This window comes from Salvelinus alpinus, chromosome 33 (genome assembly GCF_045679555.1).
Source record: "Salvelinus alpinus chromosome 33, SLU_Salpinus.1, whole genome shotgun sequence".
Lineage (NCBI taxonomy): Eukaryota > Metazoa > Chordata > Actinopteri > Salmoniformes > Salmonidae > Salvelinus > Salvelinus alpinus.
In genome coordinates, this window is record NC_092118.1 from 17,989,680 (window position 1) to 18,010,714 (window position 21,035).

The 21,035-nt window shown below is 41.9% G+C and overlaps 1 protein-coding gene across 8 annotated transcripts in view; it reads left to right on the forward strand.

The window, feature by feature from the left end:
* The window catches only part of LOC139562744 (nuclear factor of activated T-cells 5-like), a 60,530-nt gene that overhangs the window by 30,372 nt on the left and 9,123 nt on the right, over positions 1-21,035 (forward strand). The window contains exons 1-4 of one of the 8 annotated variants that reach the window (XM_071380724.1): positions 6,984-7,117; positions 8,736-8,857; positions 19,105-19,167; positions 19,778-20,438. In XM_071380724.1, the coding sequence (XP_071236825.1) occupies positions 19,801-20,438 (638 nt within the window). In that variant the 5' untranslated portion in view covers positions 6,984-7,117; positions 8,736-8,857; positions 19,105-19,167; positions 19,778-19,800. The other 7 variants (XM_071380721.1, XM_071380727.1, XM_071380726.1 and 4 more) reach the window with 7 other exon arrangements.

Sequence of the window (21,035 nt, forward strand, 5' to 3'; positions counted from 1 at the left end):
TGATTGTCATAGTTGTCTTTGGGAAAACCGTTTTGTTGTGGCTTGAGTGGACTCTTGCTGATTTATATAGGTTACTGTTGGGTGTGAGAATCACAGTGGACAGGTTAGGCTAGGTCTACTTATCAAAACTTTTGTTTCTCTTTACTGATTTTGGTTGACATTTCTGTGGTGAATACTTTGAGCACCTCTTTGTCGCAACAATTTCACCATGTTTCAGTCATACATTGGATGGCAACATCTTCCTTCCAGTTGAACAAATTTGAGACAACGCTTTTGACGTCATCATTCAACGTTCACTCGAGCGTATTTTTCAGTATCAACGTTTTACAAAGTAGGTGGGCCGTATGTGACTTGTGCTTCAATGGTTTGTATTGCCTTTAGGAGTGTATTTTGCGAAGTTGTTGAGTTTTCCCTCTGGGCTCATACCAGAGTAGCACCTGATTTGAATAGAAAATTAATGGCTGCCCAGACAGCTTTAGATGTCAGGGGAGGCCGTGGGTGCTGTTTAAAGATTTAACAGATTTTTTAAACACATGGGTTACCGTTGCTTACTGAGATGATCCTGCAGTATTTACAGTAACTCTGGCAGTTGTAGAATTATCCACCTGTAAATGGTGTAGGCTAACTTCTTTATTTTGGCGTTTTGTATGTGTCTGTTTTTCTCCTCATTTTCTCATGAGAAGAGACAACTCTCTTCTGGAAAGTGCCCCCATGTTCCCTGTTGCTATGGTGTCAGTGGCAGCCCTCATGTAGGCTTGGTTGTAAACATATCAGGAGTGTTGTAAATAGCTCACTGCAGGTGCCAGCCCTCTGAATGTGTTTCTCCCTGCCTGAGTTGCACATCAGATGTGCTGCTGTGAAGGTAAGCCTATTCTTTATCCTTCCTTGTCTCTTCATTTAGTGGTGTCCCACCATAATGTAGCCTAGCCACCCTGCACCTTTATCCTACTTTGGCTGTTTGTGTTTTTCTCAATGGCCTCCATTTCTATTTGACAAGCTTCCAATGACAATGCAACCAACCTGTTGAACAAGCTGATAGAAAAAGGTTGGTGAACACCTGTAACAAGACCAGTGGTGGGAGGGGAGGGGGACAGAAGGGGTGTTAACAGTCATTCAGCCAAAAACGCAGTGCCACGCCCCAGGTGCAAGGGCTAGTAAGAGCAAGCAGCAGGAATGTGAGGGAAATGAATGGGAGTGTAAGTCCTGCCTTTCCCATGGTGAGTGGTCTCTCTTTACACTTTTACTTCGACATAGAGTTGTGCAGTAAAAACTGAACACAAGGGTGTCACATGCTATGGACATGATTTTTAACTGTGTGGATGTTTTGAGATCAACTTTGCCTGGATTTGCCTCTAAAGAAGGTGAATCTTTGAACAGTAGGCTGCATGTGGCAGATCATAGGCTTGGCAGAGTTAGGCTAAATAAAGTGTACCCTTATCTTAATTATAATTTAAACCCTATCATCAATGCAGGTATAGTAACAGCATTCTTTCTTTGAGAAATGGGATGGTAGCATCTTTCCTTTCATTCATTTTAGTTTAGAAGCAGATCAAATATAATAATTGGCATCTTAAATCCAGTTTTGGAACTGAACTGATTCACTTTCTGAACTCTATCAGAATAGGAGAGGAAATTAAGTTATCCTCATTTTCAGTCTGACTTGATCAAATTCACAGAACAGCAAAACCGGGTGTAAGAATATAGAGCGTGTTAAAATGGAGGCAACACATGGTGTCAAGTCAATGTGTTTATTTAGCCAGTTAATGATATTGACCCTTGTTTTTCTTTTCCCCATGCGAAAGGAAAATCGTGTTTAGCGATGTGAAAAGAAAGCACTGTGCTCTGTTTGCGAGGGAGGAAACTATGCAGCAGAATAGGAATTTTCACTCTTTATAAAGTCCTGGGACTGTGGAAACACTAAAACAGGCCAGCCACTGATTCGAGAGAAGAGCCCTGAGAGCAGAGTACATATTTTCTGTCTGTGCGGTCTGCATTCTGTTTACTGGAAGGGCCCCGTGCAGAGTGCACATGTTCCCGCATGTGCCATCAGTGTGACCAGGGAGGACTGGTAAACGGAGCGGCAGACTCAGAGAATTAGAGAGAAAGTGTGTGTGTTTGTTTATGCCTTTCTTTTCTGAAGGGGTTACCTAACGTAGAAGCATTAAACCACACCAGATCTGCTTGTGCTGCTCCAACGTGAAGCTTGGACGAGGAGGCGGCAGAGTTTGTCATTTTCAGGCCCCTCTGTGTGGGAAACTGTGTGTTCATCCAGAATGAGCAGTGCTGTGGGACTCTCGAGGCCTGTGGGCTGGTTTCACTGCTTGCTTCCCAGGTTCATCTGTAGTAGACAGCCAGCGGTAACAATGGGAGGGTTAAGTATCTGATACACACACCAAACCCCGGGACTCAGCTGCAAGTAATTAAAGCTGGCAGTTGGCAGAGAGTCAGGCGACTGTAATGGCCGCTGTAAGTTCATACCATAATATTTGGAAGATGAATAGGGTCTGGTAGTAAACGTGTTGTCATGTTGTTGACCTAAGGCTTTCTAGCTCCCCTCCCTCTGTCCCGTTCGCCCTGAGGGGGGAGTCCGAGGGAGAAAGGCCCTCTGTCAATCCTGCTCTCTCTACTGTAATCAGTTCTGAAATGCTACTTATTGACATGCCAAGGCTTTTGCTGTGACCTGCGTAGTCTTGTTATTTCCATAGAAGTCGTTTTATCCCTGAGGTGTTACCATCTCAGGTTTGAAAGTAAAAGATGGTTTCCTTCTCAGAGAACCCTCAGCAGGCCATTCATTTGATTCTACTTTGACATGATTGTATGGATTCATTCAGTTCTGGTGTTGCAATCTCAATCATAAAGTGAAAAGTAGCTATTGAACTTTCTGTCTTGTAAAAATTATAAAGGATCAGCAGGGGTTTTACTAGGACACAAAAAGCAATCGATTCAAATGATAATTGGGATAGGGAATTTGATGCTCAGTAGGACTATGGCCCTATTCCCACTACGAGATATGAAGGAGAGTCTGAGGAGCGGGGTGGTGAAAGAAAATGTAACTTTTCAAGTCACATTACATCCTTGCTTTACCTTTTGTTGTGGCTGGCAACACGGCATTCTTTGTCCGCAGCTCAAATTTTACATAAATATCACAGTAGCCACTAGCCAGTAAGCACAAACTATTAAACATTGACAAACTTTTCTTCTAAAACATTTTACATTGTTGAATAATGCAACCAAACCATATTACACTCTTGAATAATACAACAATTCACAAACATGTATGTGCAGACAATTAAAGGGTTTATTTTCTCGTCTATAGCCTACACTCGTTACATTTTAGACAGAAGCACAGAGTTGCTGTAACGGCATGTTTTCATCAGGTAAAGTTAGCCTATCAAAGCTGTTTTATATGGAAGGCCATAACTGCCACAAGAAAAAGAATGCTTCATGATTTGTCAAAGTGCACAATTAGTCTGATCAACTGTAGTCTACTGATAACAACTACAGCTGCAGGTAGCCTAGAGAAGCCTATGCGATCTGATCCCATCTGCGCCTGGCCAGGGGAAACGTAACATGTTTTTATAGCCTACGCTATGTATTTATAGGAGGGATGAAACGATTCACCCAATTTTCAGATGTTTACCGTCGGTCCGCGGACCTCAAAACGATCCAAACGTAGCATGCATCCGTCAGAAAATCGATTCTAACATTGCGAATCGCCGGTTCAAATGTGTTTTTATGACAACTGATGTGTCCTCTCATTCACTGTCGAACTAGCCATATAACTGTGTTGACAGTCATTGATCTACAAGTCATTTTGCATGCCGAAAAAGCCCAGGGAATATCAGTAGCCTAGGTAGACTGCACACTGTGCCCAGCTTTGCGTGCTGACCAACGCGAGTTAGGCGCCCTGTCCCTGCAGGATCATGTACATCTGGGCGGCACCTTCAGCATTCAAATGCTAAAAGGGCTTGCACAATATTAGGCTTTATTAGTTCAGTGACAACATATGTAATTTGCTCGACTGTTATCAACGTGCTTACAATAGATGCTTCAATTGTTCAGGTTCACCATCAGCAATAGTTTTGGTAGTTTTGCTTTAATTGATCAGTGCACGCTGAAAGTACAAAACATTAGGGACACCTGCTCTTTCCATGACATAGACTGACCAGGTGAAAGCTATAATCCCTTATTGATGTCACTTGTTAAATCCACTTCAATCAGTGTAGAGAAGGGGAGGAGACAGGTTAAAGAAAGACTTAAGGCTTGAGGCAATTGAGACATGGATTGTGTTTGTGCGCCATTCACAAGGTGAATGGGCAAGACAAAATATTTAAGTGCCTTTGAACAGGGTATGGTAGTACGGTTTGAGTGTGTCAAGAACTGCAGCGCTGCTGGGTTTTCACACTCAACAGATTCCTGTGTGTATCAATGTTCTACCAACCAAAGGACATCCAGCCAACTTGACACAACTTTGGGAAGCATTGGAGTTAACATGAGCCAGCATCCCTGTGGAACGCTTTCAACATCTTGTAGAGTCCATGCCCCGACGAATTGAAGCTGTTCTGAGGGCAAAAGGGGTGCAACTCAATATTAGGAAGGTGTTCCTAATGTTTTGTACACTCAGTGTATATGGTAATTAGATATCAGGGTAAAGTTGATCATTTCATAACATGTAGTCACTTTTGGGAGGTGTGCGGCATTGCTAACACAGGAAGAGAAAAGAAGCTCGCTAAAAATGTCAAACGTTCAAAAGTTTTGAGATGGGGTGGAATCCAAAGTTGTGCTATATATTCATTGGATATGTCATAGCTAATTTGTTAATGATAAATATTAATACATTACTTGTGCAAATTTAATCTGCAAAAATGACAAGTTAATTAGTAGGTGATGGGGATTTCAAAGTGGGGAGATGAAAAACATAAAGCTACATTGCCCCCCTAATCTGGTGGTAGATGCCTAGTCTCCCTTATGGCTCAGATCAGGTGCCTACACAGTATACACCATAGACATACATCATTTACAGACAGACCGGCAGATCCAGCTCAGCGAGGCCCAACTCATGAGCTCCATCAGCAACAGGTTTTAATTTAGAATGGAAAATGAATGTGTTTATGGAACAAATGTTACTGCATCTCAACGCATCAATTTGTTCTCTACTCAAACTGAATCGCACCAGAATCATTTCAAACTAAAACGTTTCGTTCATGTATTGTATCGGAGCCCATGTATCTAGATACGCATTAAATCGTTGTGAAAGGGAAAGATGCACATTCCTAATTTATAGCCTAAAATGGGCCCATTTATTTGTGTTCTAAGAAAATGTGAATGTGATCAAATGTGGTTTATAGTCACACTTCGGGTAACTAGGCTACCTAGTCCTTTTTAATCCAAAGTTGTTGACTGGAATGAATCAATCAACACAATAGTAATGACTTGCTGTATGAGCAACCCTGCATACAGCGAGCTCAGCCTTGTTTGTCTTTGTCCAATCGCAGTTGTCTCTTAATCTGTGTGAAGGGTTGTAATGTTTGTAAAATTTGTTTATTATTTTTTTTTACATATGACTAGATTTTTTACAGTGATTTATTACTATGTCATACGCTTCAAATAGGGTCCGGAATTGGTTAGGTTAGGCTACTACCAGATCAGGAAAAGCTCTAGGCCCCAGCAAAACAATTGCCCCACCCACCACCACTCTGGGACCTGTGGTGCCACCTCTGAAATCACCACACAATGTTACAAATAAAACATTTATATGATCAACATTTGACATTGTTTTAGGTGGTGGGGATGGGCTTCCATAGTTTTACATGGCTCAGTGCAGCCGGCACCTACTGCGACAATTTCAGAATGTAGCAGGCTGTTACTGCAATTTCAGGTAAAAACTCAATAAAACAAGTCTCAAATATTAGGAAAATGTCTATACGTTTCAGCTGTTTCAAAACATTGCTCTGGTATTGCCATTTATACTGTAGGAGTGTTGGCTCAATGAGACAATTCTGTTCGCACTGCCCTGCTTCAAGGGAGGGGGGGGGGGGGTGACACTGTCGTGTCATGCGCTACCTCCGAAGGTAACAGTTGAGACAGAAAGTAAGCAAGTTTACATTTGAGTAATGTGTAGCCAACGTTATATTAGTAAAAGTCTAGTAAGTGTGAAGAGGCTCATTCTGCAGAACCATAGATAGTCCTATTGAATGGAGGGAGTTGGAAGGTGTGCTGGTCGTCATCACAAGTAGTGTAGCGCTTGAAGTCACCTCCCTCCACACCCGCCTTCCTCCAGTCCTCCTCAGCCCCTTTGGTTTTCAGTGTGGTGCTCATCAGCATACTAAACATGGCTCGGGGGGCATTGTGCTCTTGTTCCTCTAAATAGCTCCCTGCCATTTTTCAGGGAGGGGGCTGAGCGAGACGTCCAAGGCCCCTGGCACAGACACGTGGGGATGAGGGTTGGTAGGTGGTGGGGGCACCCGGGCAGCAGCTGATAGGCCAGGCTGTGGAGACATGGCAGGAATCTGGACTGGGGCTGTATTTATCACTATGCTCTTGTTGTTATAGTACATTTATAAACTGCTAGGTCATTTTCCAGAGTGCTGGCCAGGCAGGACAATGCTCTGGGCCTGGTACAGGGTCAGTGTCAACCGCCAAAGGCATGATGTACCATGTGTACGAAGGTTATTGTTTTTCCCCCTTTGAAATGTTTTCTTGATGTCTATAAGGAGAGCCTATGAGTATAGCCTATAAGTGAAATGGAAAAAAAGTCACAGAATTGCATTTTACAATTTTGAAAATTGACCATCTTACTCACATTTTGAAAAGGACTTTGCTATATTTAAACTTGTCTTTTAGAATTCTGAAAAAGCTTAATGTACAGTAAATCTGCTGACTTCTTTGCAAGCGCTCTCATGCTGTGAGATTACGAACAGCCTTTCAAGTGGGACTCGACTCACCTCCTGAACCCCCGCTCTCTCTTTTCTCTTCTCTCTCTACACAGAATCGGTGTATGACCTTCTCCCCAAAGAGCTGCAGCTGCCATCCTCCACTCAGCAAAACCCAGCAGCAGCCATGAGCCAGAAGAGCGGTGGAGAGGCGGTTCCTCCTCCCTCAGCTGCCCTTGACTCAGGTAAGCCCCTCCTCCTCTACCCCCTCTTCTCTTCTGCCTCCATGGTAACAGTGAGCAGTGCTGGTAATGGTTCCATCCTGTTTCCTGGAGTCAACCCTTCTTTAGGCTACCTGCAAGACCACTTCCAACTACATTAGGGGTAGGCAGCACACAGTCTGTACCTGTAGGCTTACACCTGCATGTAGAGAGTACAGCCAATAGGCAAGGAGCAGCTGCTGAAGACCGGAGTTATGAGGCCTTATTGCCCTCTCCCATGGGCGTCCTGTGGCCCTCAGCAAACACACTGCACACAATGCCAGCCAGCCATCCCTGGGCACTGGGGACTTGCTCACGTCTCTGAAGACTGTGAACAGTTCTAACTGTGAGTGATGGGAATTACCTGTTCCTTTTTTTTTTTTTTGGTGTCCATTATCCCCTGGGTTTTACACAGAGATAATTATTGCAGACATGCAGAACTATGAGCACCTTTATATCATGATCTGTTGCTGGTTGCTATAAACCTCACAGCTCAGATGTAATCAGCTCCAGCTGCAGCCCCTTTTAGAATCCCAATCAGAGGGCTAGACTGAAAATGAGCTGTAGTAAAGCATTGCCTGGTTTTGTGCTGACACAATGATTCTATACAGGGACTTTAGGATCCACACATCTCTTTATGACACAGGCCTACAGGTTGCAAGCAGATCAGAAAGGCCTCTTTTAATGTGCTTTAGGGTAGACATTTTTTAAGGTTTTCCCATCAGGGCGTAGGGGCTGTAACACACAAACATTCTTGCTCTCCATAGAAATCCAACTTCATGATCTTAGCTCAACAATTGGCTAAACGGATTGCACTGTTTTCAGTGGTTGGGTTATGCCAAAACAAAGTCATGCCTACAGTCCTTGCTGGGAACACTGTGCCTTGCAGTTGGAGTCTAAGGAAACCCTCTTCATTCCATGCCGTTAGAGGACACCCCTGATTCTTTCGGGGCACACAAGACCTACAGTCCCCATCTTCTTGGGCTGTCTGAATGATCTTCAATACGGCAGTCTGTCTTTTTGGTGTCCACTAAATCATGAAAAGCAAAATGTACCCCATTAATTGACAATAGCAATTGGCTCCCAGTCTGTTATTGTACATTTGTGAAGATAAAAGTTATAAAAATGCAAACCATCTCTCTTTGGGACAAGACACAAATCAGAAGCCGGGTACAAAACCATTTCGGTACTGCTCACAAAAGCATTGTTTGAGATCCAAAAATGTTAAGTAATTCAGTGATATCTCTTTGCAAAATTCCAGAAATATCACTAACTGTTTACTTATGTGTTTTGCAGCTATTTTGCTTAACCAGTTACTGCCACAACATTATTTTAAGAAGTATCTTCTGACACCATACATCAGTCTGTGTAAGGCTAAATAGTACATCTAGTACACTACAGTACTTGCACATAAGGAATCTAGAAAAATCACTGAAACTAGTGTGTTTGCAACTGTAGGCCTAAATGTTAATTAACCCAATATCATATTCAAAGGAAGAGAAAAAATATAAAACAAAACACCTTTTTCTGGTTAAATCTGTCACAACCTGAACGTTCAAAATGCAATTCACTTTAGCTCTTTTTACTCTGCCCCTTACCAAAGTGCCCCGGTTTAGAGTGAGTTTCAGTAGAACCAGAAGTCTGTTGCCTTCGGACATCAGTGCTTCAATGCAGCCAATGCAGCCCTCAGACAAGGCGGGACATACTGGCTGTAGCTGGAGGAAGGTGAAGTATTTTTCAGTTTACATGAAATTTAATTTGGGACTGTAGGTTTTACTGCAAATTGGCCTTACTTCTTCTGGCTATCTCTTCTTTTCACTTTTTTTGTGAGCTTTATTTTGTACCCCAAATCTTTGGAATCAAGTATTGAAAAAATACTTTGACATTTAAAATGTAGGTTTCTATTAGTTCTCTGTCAAATGAGGACAACTCTTTAATTTTAGGCTGTCCAGCAGTTCAGGTTATTTTTTTTTGGTCACACCAGACAATTTTGCCCATCGCTTCGGCTCTTTGTTCAAGTAGTTTCTCCCTCCCCGTATCCCTGCACAACCTTCCTCCATTTGCCGGCAATATAGCTCTCTGCTGAAGCATCTCTGCTCTGTCCTTTTTACACCTTTGCTGTTCTGTGCTGTTACTGTACTTTGCAAGGCGGGTGCATGCTGGCTCTGATATTACCCTACACCCATCACCCATCCTTTGCCTGCCCTGCTACTTTTTATAGCTTGGCCTGGCTGTCACCACATCCCTGATGCCAGTGTCCTTACTGTTTAGCTCTGTACGGCTGCACACTTCCATGCCCCTGTTCCTGTTCCTATCCCTGTTCTTATCCCTGTCCTGCCACCCCTGCCTGTAACCTTAAGGCTTCATTACTTGTGTCCCCTCCCCTGACCACTCTTCTTTGAGATATGGCTGAATGGAGATGTAGCATCACTCTAGGTTGGCTTCAGCTGTTATGTAGTAATGTTGGCTGTTTTTAGTCAACTCTTGCCGTACAAAATTCATATTGCTTTTACTTTGCTGATTAGCTCTCCCTTTTTTTCTAATTGATGTAACATGTTATTGATTTCCATCTAGAAGTCTGAAATGAGCATGAATTATTTGTTGTCTGAGGTCAACTTTCTTCCTTGCCTTTCAGTCAGTCTATATAGTACTAATGCCAGGCCATTTAATGGAGGTCATTTCAAGTAGTGCATTTCACAAGAGAGTCTGTTTTTCCGTTTTAAGTAGGTAATTGCAGTGGGAGTCTTTTTATAGGTGTACACCCATTAGAGAGGGAAATGACCTTATGTTACTTTTGCCCATAATTTCATTCAGTTCATCTTTAGGAATGTTTGTTTAGTTCAGACCTTACTATCCCAGCCACTCCTTCTCACCCATGCTAAAGGGTCCAAGTTTTCTTGTGCCAACTTAGCTTCTGCATGAGTTTAAAGTGGAAATGCATTTTATTTTACAAGCTCCAAAATGACACTCAGTCAGTACATTGAACAGCACCTGATCAATATCAGAATCCACACACCTCAGCAATATATTGACAAGTGAACATACTCCACAAAGTCTTTGAAATGTTCTTCCTTTCTTTGTTTCAATAATATTCAGCAAATGCACAAAGTGAATTGCTTTTTTGTTGATTGGATACAAGTTGTTTTGCTATTAATGAACTTAACTTGCATTTTAGCTGGGCCCCACAGGCGTCGTGGTGGGTTGTGTGACTGTCTTTCTGTCAGTAGTGAAGACATTTAGTCCCAAGGGCTCTTAACCCATCAAAATTCACCCAGGGTGTTGAGTAGGTCCGTCTAAACTTTTAGACTTCTTATTATTTTCATTTTATTGCATTTACAGTTTTTTGTGTTGTATTGCCACTGAGTTTTTGATGTCAACGTTTTGTTTCTTTAATTCTTCATTTAAATGGTAGTGGAACACAGTGTAGAAGGGGGTGGGGTTAAAGGGACATTAAAAAAAGAAATATCTACATCATATTCATTATCTCCAGCACCACCCCAACATCAACATATGCAAAAATGGTGCATTTCTGTGTTTTGTAGTAAAAAATATCCAGATATGTTTTTCCAATGACATTAACCAATTAGTAGATAATGTCTACTCAAAATGTGTCAATTTCACGATGCACAACGATGATGTCATTGGAAACACTTATCTTCCTCCTTTTTTTACTACAAAACATAGAAACTCACTATTTTCACATATGTTGAAGGTGCTGGAGGTGATGAATATGACGTTGAAAAAAAGGTTTCCTTCAAGGGTTTAAGGGTAAAGAAAAGCAGAACTTGGGCTAGGATGGAACATGCAATGGTCCCAGAGATGGAGGCATGGGTCTTCGGTAATGCGTTTACAATAAGAGCAAATGTTCTATGTTTATTTGAAAATGTATTAGGTCTACGCTGTAATACACCTTGAATCCTATTGCCTCCATCTGCAGGGGCTGTGCAATAATCACATTGGTTTTAAGAGCATGGTGATTTGCAGCCACCTTGAGCATTTTTGTTAAGTGGAAATTGGTAGGGTTTGTGGAAAGAATATCCTACATATATTGAATGATAATTCTGGTACTACCATTTTATGGCCAAACCAAATAGTTCCAGTGCCTTCAGAAAGTATTCATACCCCTTGACTTATTACACATTTTGTTGTGTTAAAGCCTGAGATCAAAATGTATTAAATTGTTTTTTTCTCTCAACCATCTACACACAATACCACATATTGACAAAATGAAAACATGTATTTAAACATTTTAGCAAATTTATTGAAAATGAAATACAGAAATATTACATTTACATAAGTATTCACACCGCTGAGTCAAAACTTTGTAGAAGCACCTTTGGCAGCGATTAAAGCTGTGAGTCTTTCTGGGTAAGTCTCTAGGAGCTTTCAACACCTGAATTGTGCAACATTTGACGAATGTTTTATTATTATAATTTATTTTATATCTTTTTTAAGCACTGCCAAATTGGTTGTTGATCATTGCAAGACAACCATTTTCAGGTCTTGCCATAGATTTTAGAGTAGATTTAAGTAAAAACTCTGCCACTTGGGAACATTCACTGTCTTCTTGTTAAGCAACTCCAGTGTAGATTTGGCTTTGTGTTTTAGGTTATTGTCTTGCTGAAATGTGAATTAATCTCCAAGTGTCTGGTGGAAAGCAGACTGAACCAGGTTTTCCTCTAGGATTTTGCCTATGCTTAGCTCCATTCCATTATATTTTTTATCCTGAACCCCCCCCCCCCCCCCCCCCCCAGTCCTTAATGATTACAAGCATACCCATAACATGATGCAGCCACCACTATGCTAAAATATGGAGAGTGGTACTCAGTAATGTGTTGTATTGGATTTGGCCGAAACATAACACTTTGTATTCAGGACAAAAGGTTAATTGCTTTGACACATTTCTTGCAGTATTACTTTTGTTGCAAACAGGATGCATGTTTTGGAAAATGTTTATTTTGTACAGGCTTCCTTCTGTTCTCTCTGTCAATTAGGTTAGGATTGTGGCTAGGGTTGCACATTTTGGGGATTGTTCAGAGGTGAAAACTTTCCGTGGGAATATATGGGAATTAACTTCTTTGGGACTGGGGACAGTATTGAGTAGCTTGGATAAAAAGGTGCCCAGAGTAAACTGCCTGCTACTCAGGCCTAAAAGCTAGAATATGCATATAATTAGTAGATTTGGATAGAAAACACTCTGAAGTTTCTAAAACTGTTTGAATGATGTCTGTGAGTATAACAGTACTCATATGGCAGGCAAAAACCTGAGAAAAAATCCAACCAGGAAGTGGGAAATCTGAGGTTTGTAGATTTTCAAGTCATTGTCTATCGAATATCAAATCAAATCAAGTTTATTTTATATAGCCCTTCGTACATCAGCTAATATCTCGAAGTGCTGTACAGAAACCCAGCCTAAAACCCCAAACAGCAAGCAATGCAGGTGTAGAAGCACGGTGGCTAGGAAAAACTCCCTAGAAAGGCCAAAACCTAGGAAGAAACCTAGAGAGGAACCAGGCTATGAGGGGTGGCCAGTCCTCTTCTGGCTGTGCCGGGTGGAGATTATAACAGAACTATGCCAAGATGTTCAAAATGTTCATAAGTGACAAGCATGGTCAAATAATAATCATGAATAAGTTGGCTTTTTATAGCCGATCATTAAGAGTTGAAAATAGCAGGTCTGGGACAGGTGGCGGTTCCATAACCGCAGGCAGAACAGTTGAAACTGGAATAGCAGCAAGGCCAGGTGGACTGGGGACAGCAAGGAGTCATCATGCCCGGTAGTCCTGACGTATGGTCCTCAGGTCAGGTCCTCCGAATATACAGTGTCTATGGGGTCGAATTGCACTTCCTAAGGCTTCCACTAGATGGAAACAGTCTTTAGAACCTTGTTTGAGGCTTCTACTGTGAAGGAGGGGGGAATGAGAGCTGTTTGAGTCAGGGGTCTGGCAGAGTGCCATGAGCTCAGTCTCGCGCGCTCCCGTGAGAGTTAGCTGCGTTCCATTGCATTTCTACAGACAAAGGAATTCTCAGTTTGAAACATTATTGAAGATGTATGATAAAAACATCCTAAAGATTGATTCTATACTTTGTTTGACATGTTTCTACGAACTGTAATATTACTTTTCGTCTGAACTTTCGCCTGGACTTGCCCGCGCCTCCTGAGTTTGGATTTGTGTACTAAATGTGCGAACAAAAAGGAGGTATTTGAACATAAATGATGGACTTTATCGAACAAAACAAACATTTATTGTGGAACTGGGTTTCCTGGGGGTGCATTCTGATGAAGATCATCAAAGGTAAGTGAATTTTTATAATGCTATTTCTGACTTCTGTTGACTCCACAACATGGCGGGTACCTGTATGGCTTGTTTTTGCGCCTGAGCGCCATACTCAGATTATTGCATGGTGTGCTTTTTCCGTAAAGTTTTTTTGAAATCTGACACAGCGGTTGCATTAACGAGAAGAACCTCTTGAACATCAGATTCTGAGGCATCATCTTCACTGTCACTTTCCTACCTTGTTGAGGATGGATCGATGTCAGGCTCAAAAAGTCTCAAATTTGCCCGGATGGCCACCGATTTTTCAACCCTTGCTTTGGTCTGTGTGTGTTCCCAAACAAGGACCAGTTGCGCTCTGAGGCGGCTGATGTTGGTGGGATTTGGGGGATGATGGACAGAGGAAAGAGTCTCAGATCCATAAAGTCCCTTCCACCAGGTGGCTGATGAGATATGTTGGCACGACTGCAATATTGCATCTCCATCCCAAAGCCCTTGCTTGGAAGTGTACTTTGCCAGACTCCCAAGAGCCCTCATCCAGGCCAAGGTGGCAAGACACGGTAGTGATGACACCATAGGCCTTGTTGATCTCTGCACCAGACAGGATGCTCTTGCTAGCATACTTGGGGTCCAACATGTACACTGCGGCGTGTATGGGCTTCAGGCAGAAGTCTTCACTCTTTTTGATCTATTTCAGAACTGCAGTTTCCTCTGCTTGGAGAAACGGTGAAGTGGGCAGGGCAGTATGGATTTCTGCTCTTACATCTGCAAGTCTGAACATCAGACAGAATGGCATTGTCTCCCTCAATCCGTGTAATGGCTACTGCTATAGGTTTCAGGCTGCTTACCACTCTCTCCCAAAATACATCATCCAGGAGGATCCTCTTGATGGGGCTGTCCATATCAGCAGACTGTGAAATGGCCATTTCTTGGAGAGACTCCTTCCCCTCCAGGTGACTGTCAAACATGACAACACCACCCCAACGGGTGTTGCTGGGCAGCTTCAATGTGGTGCTCTTATTCTTCTCACTTTGCTTGATGAGGTAGATTGCTGCTATAACTTGATGACCCTTCACATACCTAACCATTTCCTTGGCTCTCTTGTAGAGTGTATCCATTGTTTTCAGTGCCATGATGTCCTTGAGGAGCAGATTCAATGCATGAGCAGCACAGCCAATGGGTGTAATGTGAGGGTAGGACTCCTCCGCTTTAGACCAAGCAGCCTTCATGCTGCATTGTCTGTCACCAGTGCAAATACCTTCTGTGGTCCAAGGTCATTGATGACTGCCTTCAGCTCATCTGCAATGTAGAGACCGGTGTGTCTGTTGTCCCTTGTGTCTGTGCTCTTGGGGGTGGAGATGATGTAGTTAATTATTCCTTGCCCGCAAACATTCGACCACCCATCAGAGATGATTGCAATACAGTCGGCTTTCTCTATGATTTGCTTGACTTTCACTTGAACTTTGTTGAACTCTGCATCCAGCAAATGAGTAGATAAAGCATGACTGGTTGGAGGGGTGTATGCTGGGTGTAGAACATTCAGAAATCTCTTCCAATACATATTGCCTGTGAGCATCAGAGGTGAACCAGTTGCATACACAGCTCGAGCAAGACATTAATCAGCATTTCTCTGACTACTTTCCTCCATTGAGTCAAAAAACATAAGCTGTTGCTATCGATAAGGTGTCTGATTCATCATTTTCACCTCGAATAGAAGTTGAGGTACTTTTGTCAGAGGTTGCTTGTTGTGAGCGCTGAGGGAACTTTAGTCACTTGGCCAGATGATTCTGCATCTTTGTTGCATTCTTCACACATGATTTGACTCAGTATTTGCAAATGTACACAGCTTTTCCTTCTACATTAGCTGCAGTGAAATGTCTCCACACATCAGATAGTGCCCGTGGCATTTTCCTGTAGAGATTAGAAAACAACATGTAAAAAAAAAAAAAAAAAAAAAGAATACAATTCCATGTACAGATAAATAGTTAAGCAGTTAGATTAAACAACTCCTTTGTAAGATAAATGTTTTAAAATTAAACGTGTATGGAAACAGGTGAATTAACACTCCTCAGTTAGCAGGCTCAAGTAAGTTAAAACCCCACATGGTAGCAAAAACTAACTAGCAAAAATTGTTAACAAGTTAGAAATGATTTAAACACACTTTTCTGTAGGCTACTATTTACTAGTTAACAAAAAATCATGTATGTCATAAAATCAATTCACCTGACCCTTTGCAACCCTAATTGTGGCGTAACTACAATGTTGTTGATCATCCTCAGGTTTTGCCCATCACAGCCATTAAACTCTTTAACTGTTTAAATGTCACCATTGGCCTCATGGTGAAATCCCTTAGCAGTTTCCTTACTCTCTGACAACTGAGTTAGGAAGGGCACCTGTAACTTTGTGGTGACTGGGTGTATTGAAACACCATCCAAAGTGTAATTAATAACTTCACCATGCTCAAAGGGATATTCAATGTCTGCTTTTTTAAATACTTTTTTTCCCTTCTTTGCGAGCATTGGAAAACCTCCCTGGTCTTTATGGTTGAATCTGTGTTTGAAATTCACGGCTCGACTGAGTGACTGTACAGATAATTGTATATGTGGGGTACATATTAAAAAATCATGTTAAACACTATTATTGCACACAGAGTGAGTCCATGCAACTTATTATGTGACTTGTTAAGCACATTTTTACTTCTGAACTTATTTAGGCTTGCCATAACAAAGACGTTGAATACTTATCAACTCAAGGGATTTTTCTTTATTTGTAAAAATGTGAAAAAAATAATTCCACTTTGACCTTGTGGGGTATCGTGAGTAGGTCAGTGACAAATCTCAGGTAATCGATTTTAAATTCAGGCTGTAACACAACAAAATGTGGAAAAAATCTACCGTGTGAATACTTTCTGAAGGCACTATATAAAATGTGTTCATAATATACACCATTTTATGTAAGACATTTTCTAGCTTCAACCTATCTGTACTTTGTTCCTCTGGATGTCTTTGTACCAAACCTCCTCAGAGTAATTATACATGAAGCCTTCAACCTTTTTGTCCTCCATCTCCCTTTGAATATTGAATTGCAATGAATTTCGTTAGCCATGGTATTATGCACAAACGGAGCAGGTGATGACTCAAAATGAATCCCGAGTCAGCCATTTTGGTGGTTATATGGGCTCCTATTGAACAGGACATCTTCATTAGCACCTGGCGCTCAGCATTTCAAGGTTATCAGATGTACTGTGCTGTTTGCAGGTTTAATAGTTTGTCAAGATCAAAAGGTTTAAAACCAGGCAATGCTTAACGAGGGCCAGTTTCCTGGACCCAGATTAAGCCTACTCCTGGATTAAAAAGAATCTCCAATGAAAGTGCTTTTTAGTCCAGAAATAGTCTTAACTTGACATGATGATGACCAAAGACACATTAGGCTTTAAAGAGGCTAAACAACAGGGTTTAAAAGGTGTCTGTGATAAATGCCTCTTTCTGTGGCCAGGTGCCTTTCTCCAGTGATAAATCAGACTTCCTGATTTTAAATGATTTATACCCTGGATAAAGAGATGCATCAGTGCTCTCCTCCATCCTCCCTGTATGTGTCTCTGGGTTTCCTCTTCTTTAAGACCTGACTACATTTTAAACCATTTTAAACAATCAGCCTTGCGTGTTTAAACTAGAAGGCTAATGGGGGCGTGGTAGAGGGAGAGAGGGAGATTCTATCCAACAGCTCTACTGCTCCACAGCACAGGCCAAAAACAGAGGGATTTCATTCTCTCCCGCAGCGTTTGCTGTCCTGATGTTTATTACACGGTTGTTGTCTTTAGTTTCATTACACTCAAAGCAGGGCAACTCATTTTTAGATGAGAAAAAAATGGATTACCTCCCTCTGGAGAGACAGCGGGACATAAAAGGGCAGTTGTTTGAAATGTGTACACAACTCACGGATGGGACGATTTACTCAGGCATATTTGCCAATGTACAGTAGTCTACAGAAAGCTTTTAGGCCATATAAATAAGTCAGGAGGGAGCAGAGTAAGAGCTGTGAACCTTTACATAGCTGGAGGGGTTTACTGGACTGGGTTTCTTTGAGGCCTTTGTTTCTCCAGTTTCTGTGAGTGTTTTTAAGTGTGGTGAGAGGGCGCTCAAAGTGGCTGCAAATCATTCACTGTGGTTCCAATCTTAGCAGGGCTTGTATGTTTCTCATGTTTGTTACGCTTCCAAGAATCTGTATGAACAGCACATCATGAAATGTGTTTCAATGGAAAGCATCATATTTAGATGTTCTACTTGACATAACTAATCCTTCAGCATTTCAAAACCACTGTTCTGTTCTGTTTATTCTTGTTTTTAAACTGATTTTCATTTGAAATTACATGGTTGTGAAAATGGAACTAGTTCTTTTGCATCCTAGGATCTGCATGTGGGGTCTGTGGAAGGAATCTTACAGCTGCCATGGGGAACAAATTGCTGTCTTGCTGGATCCCAATCTAACTAAAATGATTCCTGTCTCTTGAATAAAATAATATAATCTATTGGGTAAAATAGCTGCTCCCTACCATCTGCAATCAGGTGGAAGTTGTTTGTCTGTTCGCTAGATTGTATGGATTTCTTTAAACAAGCAATGTGCTGTATGTTTTGAAAGCATTCTTGTTCATCAGAGCGTAAATGGATGTATGGCTTTATACATTTCTTCTGTTTATCATGGCAACTCTACAATAAGTTCAATCAGTTTAGCCACTAAAATTAATTCGAGAAAAATAAAAACCTATTAAAGCATAATTGTGCTCCATATTGTTGCATGGTTCCTACATATGAGTGCATTTGGAATGGGTAAAGTGAGAGAGTGTGGGTGGAATGTAAAGTGACTGGAATTTCTTCATAGACAATGCACCACATTGGCTTGTAGTGAGTCATAGATATCTGGAATTCTTCCAATTACCAACAAAAAGCTATCTTATTTTTCAGTTATAAGCACTGTAGCTACCTTTTTTGAATGAAGTGTAACCTAGTTGCACCGCTTTTTATTTTTTATTTGTTTTTATAGACATGTTGAATTCACAGTATCGATAAAGATTTTACAAATTAGGATAGTTTGTCTGCCTGTCCTCTCACTCCTCTCCCTTCTCCTGCAACAGTCTTCAGGATTTCACCTCCATGCTCAGACCTTAGCCTAGGGCTAAGCCCTTAGGCCACCAAGGCATCCATTTCTTCCATCATATCACCTCTAGTATACTGTCAAGTATTGTGTGTTTGTAATGCTTTATTTCTTACCATGGGGGTGTCATAAGCTTTCTCCAACTCCATGTTTTGGTTGCCCTTTTATGCCAGGGACAAGCCCTACACTAGCCAAACAATCCAGTTTGTTTTCACAGAAGTGGAAGATGACAATCTACCATGCAGCATCTGCCATTTCACTTGCTTGAAGCTGCACTATACTGTACCCTGCATTGAGGACCTGATAACTAGGAATGCTTTTGAAATGTACTCAACATTTGCTGCCATTTTCACCTCTCGCTAATGTTTCCTAAGGTGTTTTAGGAGGACTTTCAGAAAAATATATTGAGCAGGAATAGAACGAGACCCTTGAATGACGGTTCCATTTTCACAAATACGTTTTGTTCAACGTATTTTTTATTTATTTTTTATTACATTTTGAATGTTCAGCTCTTATTGCTCATTCGCTGTCTCGTTTTTATTCCAGGAAGTTCCCTCTGAAGCAGGGAGTGTCTGCATATAAAATGGTCTGCAGTTCTCTGCTTCATAGGTCAGAAGCTTGTTTATCTTGTCTCTGTGGCTACGCTCAGTCCCAACTAAATTGTTTGAACCTGTATGAGAAAAAGCTCCATTTGGCACGCATCATCTTACACACCAGATAATCTTCATTTCATTTGAACATCCCTCTATATGTAGATTAATATTAATTAATCCCAGTTAATTTCTGTTTATGGCAAATGCTATTCAAAATCAAGTCCCAGTGTCACTGAAAGATGGTGAGAGAATTGGATTACTGCACATTCTGGGCAACTATTTTTTGCAGATTGAATTAGAAACTCTCAAAGTATCAATTTCAGATAATTAGATATACATGTCAGTAGATTCATGACTTTTCATTTACATCATGTCCTGTAATAGGACTCTTTCCTACTTTATTTTTTAAGAAATTGTCAGAACACGTGTACACACATACTCACCTACACATAGACACACTCACTCATCATGATGCAATAAAAGAAAAGTGAAAATTATAATTGGATGATCAAAGAAAGCAAAAAAAACGAGAAAACAATCATGAACAAATTTCGCTGTTTGAATGGGACTGCTAGCCAATGCTGGTTGGGATGCCTTTATTTACTGTCCAATTGTATACACTGTAGATGCCACCAACGTCTCCTCTTCTATGACCATGGGAGGCCCTCGCAGTGCTTTTCCCACCTCTTCCAGCTCCACCATGCACTCCACTACTTCAGCCACCGACCAGACCTCTGCTCACACCGGCATCGCCGCTCCAGACGAAGGTGTAAGTAGCAGAGCGGTGGCGGAGATGCTTGGCGCCGAGGGCGGGACTGGCAACAGTGGGAGTGCTGGTGGCGGCAGGGCTGGCGGCGAGAAAGGAGGAGGGGCAGGATCCCTAGGTGGAGGAGGAAGAGGGGGGGCATCCCAGGAGGCCCAGCAGCACCACCAGATGACCCCCTCCAAGCGGCGGACGGTGCTGAACATCTCGCCTCCGCCCGAGGACCTGTTTGACGACAGCCGCATGTCTTGCCAGGAGGATCAGCTCCAGGACTCTGAGCAGAGCAACAGCATCTGGATGGATGACTCCGCCTCCAACTTCAGCATTGTCAGCTCCAGCTCCTACAACGACAACACAGAGGTGCCCCGGAAGTCTCGCAAGCGCACCCCCCGCCAGCGACCCGGGCCCAAGCCTGCCTCGGCCGAGGAGGCCAGCATGGACGTGTTTGATGCAGACAGTGCCAAAGGGCCTCACTTTGTGCTCTCACAGCTGGGCTCAGACAGCAAGGCCTGTACCAAAGGAAGGTGGGTGCCCCTGGACCTCTTTTACAGTGAAATTAGCCCATGTGGAAACCTATCATTTACTTCCTTTTGGTCTGCAGAGGTAACTTTCCTGTTCTTTTACATCTTTGAGATGGCTCTATGGACTTTGGTTAAGTTTCAGTTCTCAGTTTGAATCTTGTCTGGAGCACAGAATGGAAATACATTTAGAAATACATTAAGACAAGTTAAATGTCAGAAAGGGATTCATTAATTGAAAAACACTGATAGACTTGAAATTAGCAGTGGCCATTTACAACTACTATTGAATGGACATCTCAACAGAACTGTTCATTCTATATCTTGCCTGATTTGGAAGAGGTTTATCTAAATTTGCTCCATACTTATTCCCATTGTTTAGAGGTGTAAAACCACTATACCACAAGCGGAAATCGTACCAAACCACTGGCTGAACGTTTTCCTCTTTGCTTGAAGAAGAGCTGGCAGATCAGAGGCTAGGGAGTGGCAGGATACCACAGCACAAACAATGGTCAGCCGTGGTGAATCACACTGAGCCTCTTTGAAAAGCGTTGAGAAAGCAGAGCAGATTAAATATACCGATAAGTCTGGATCCCTAAGAGG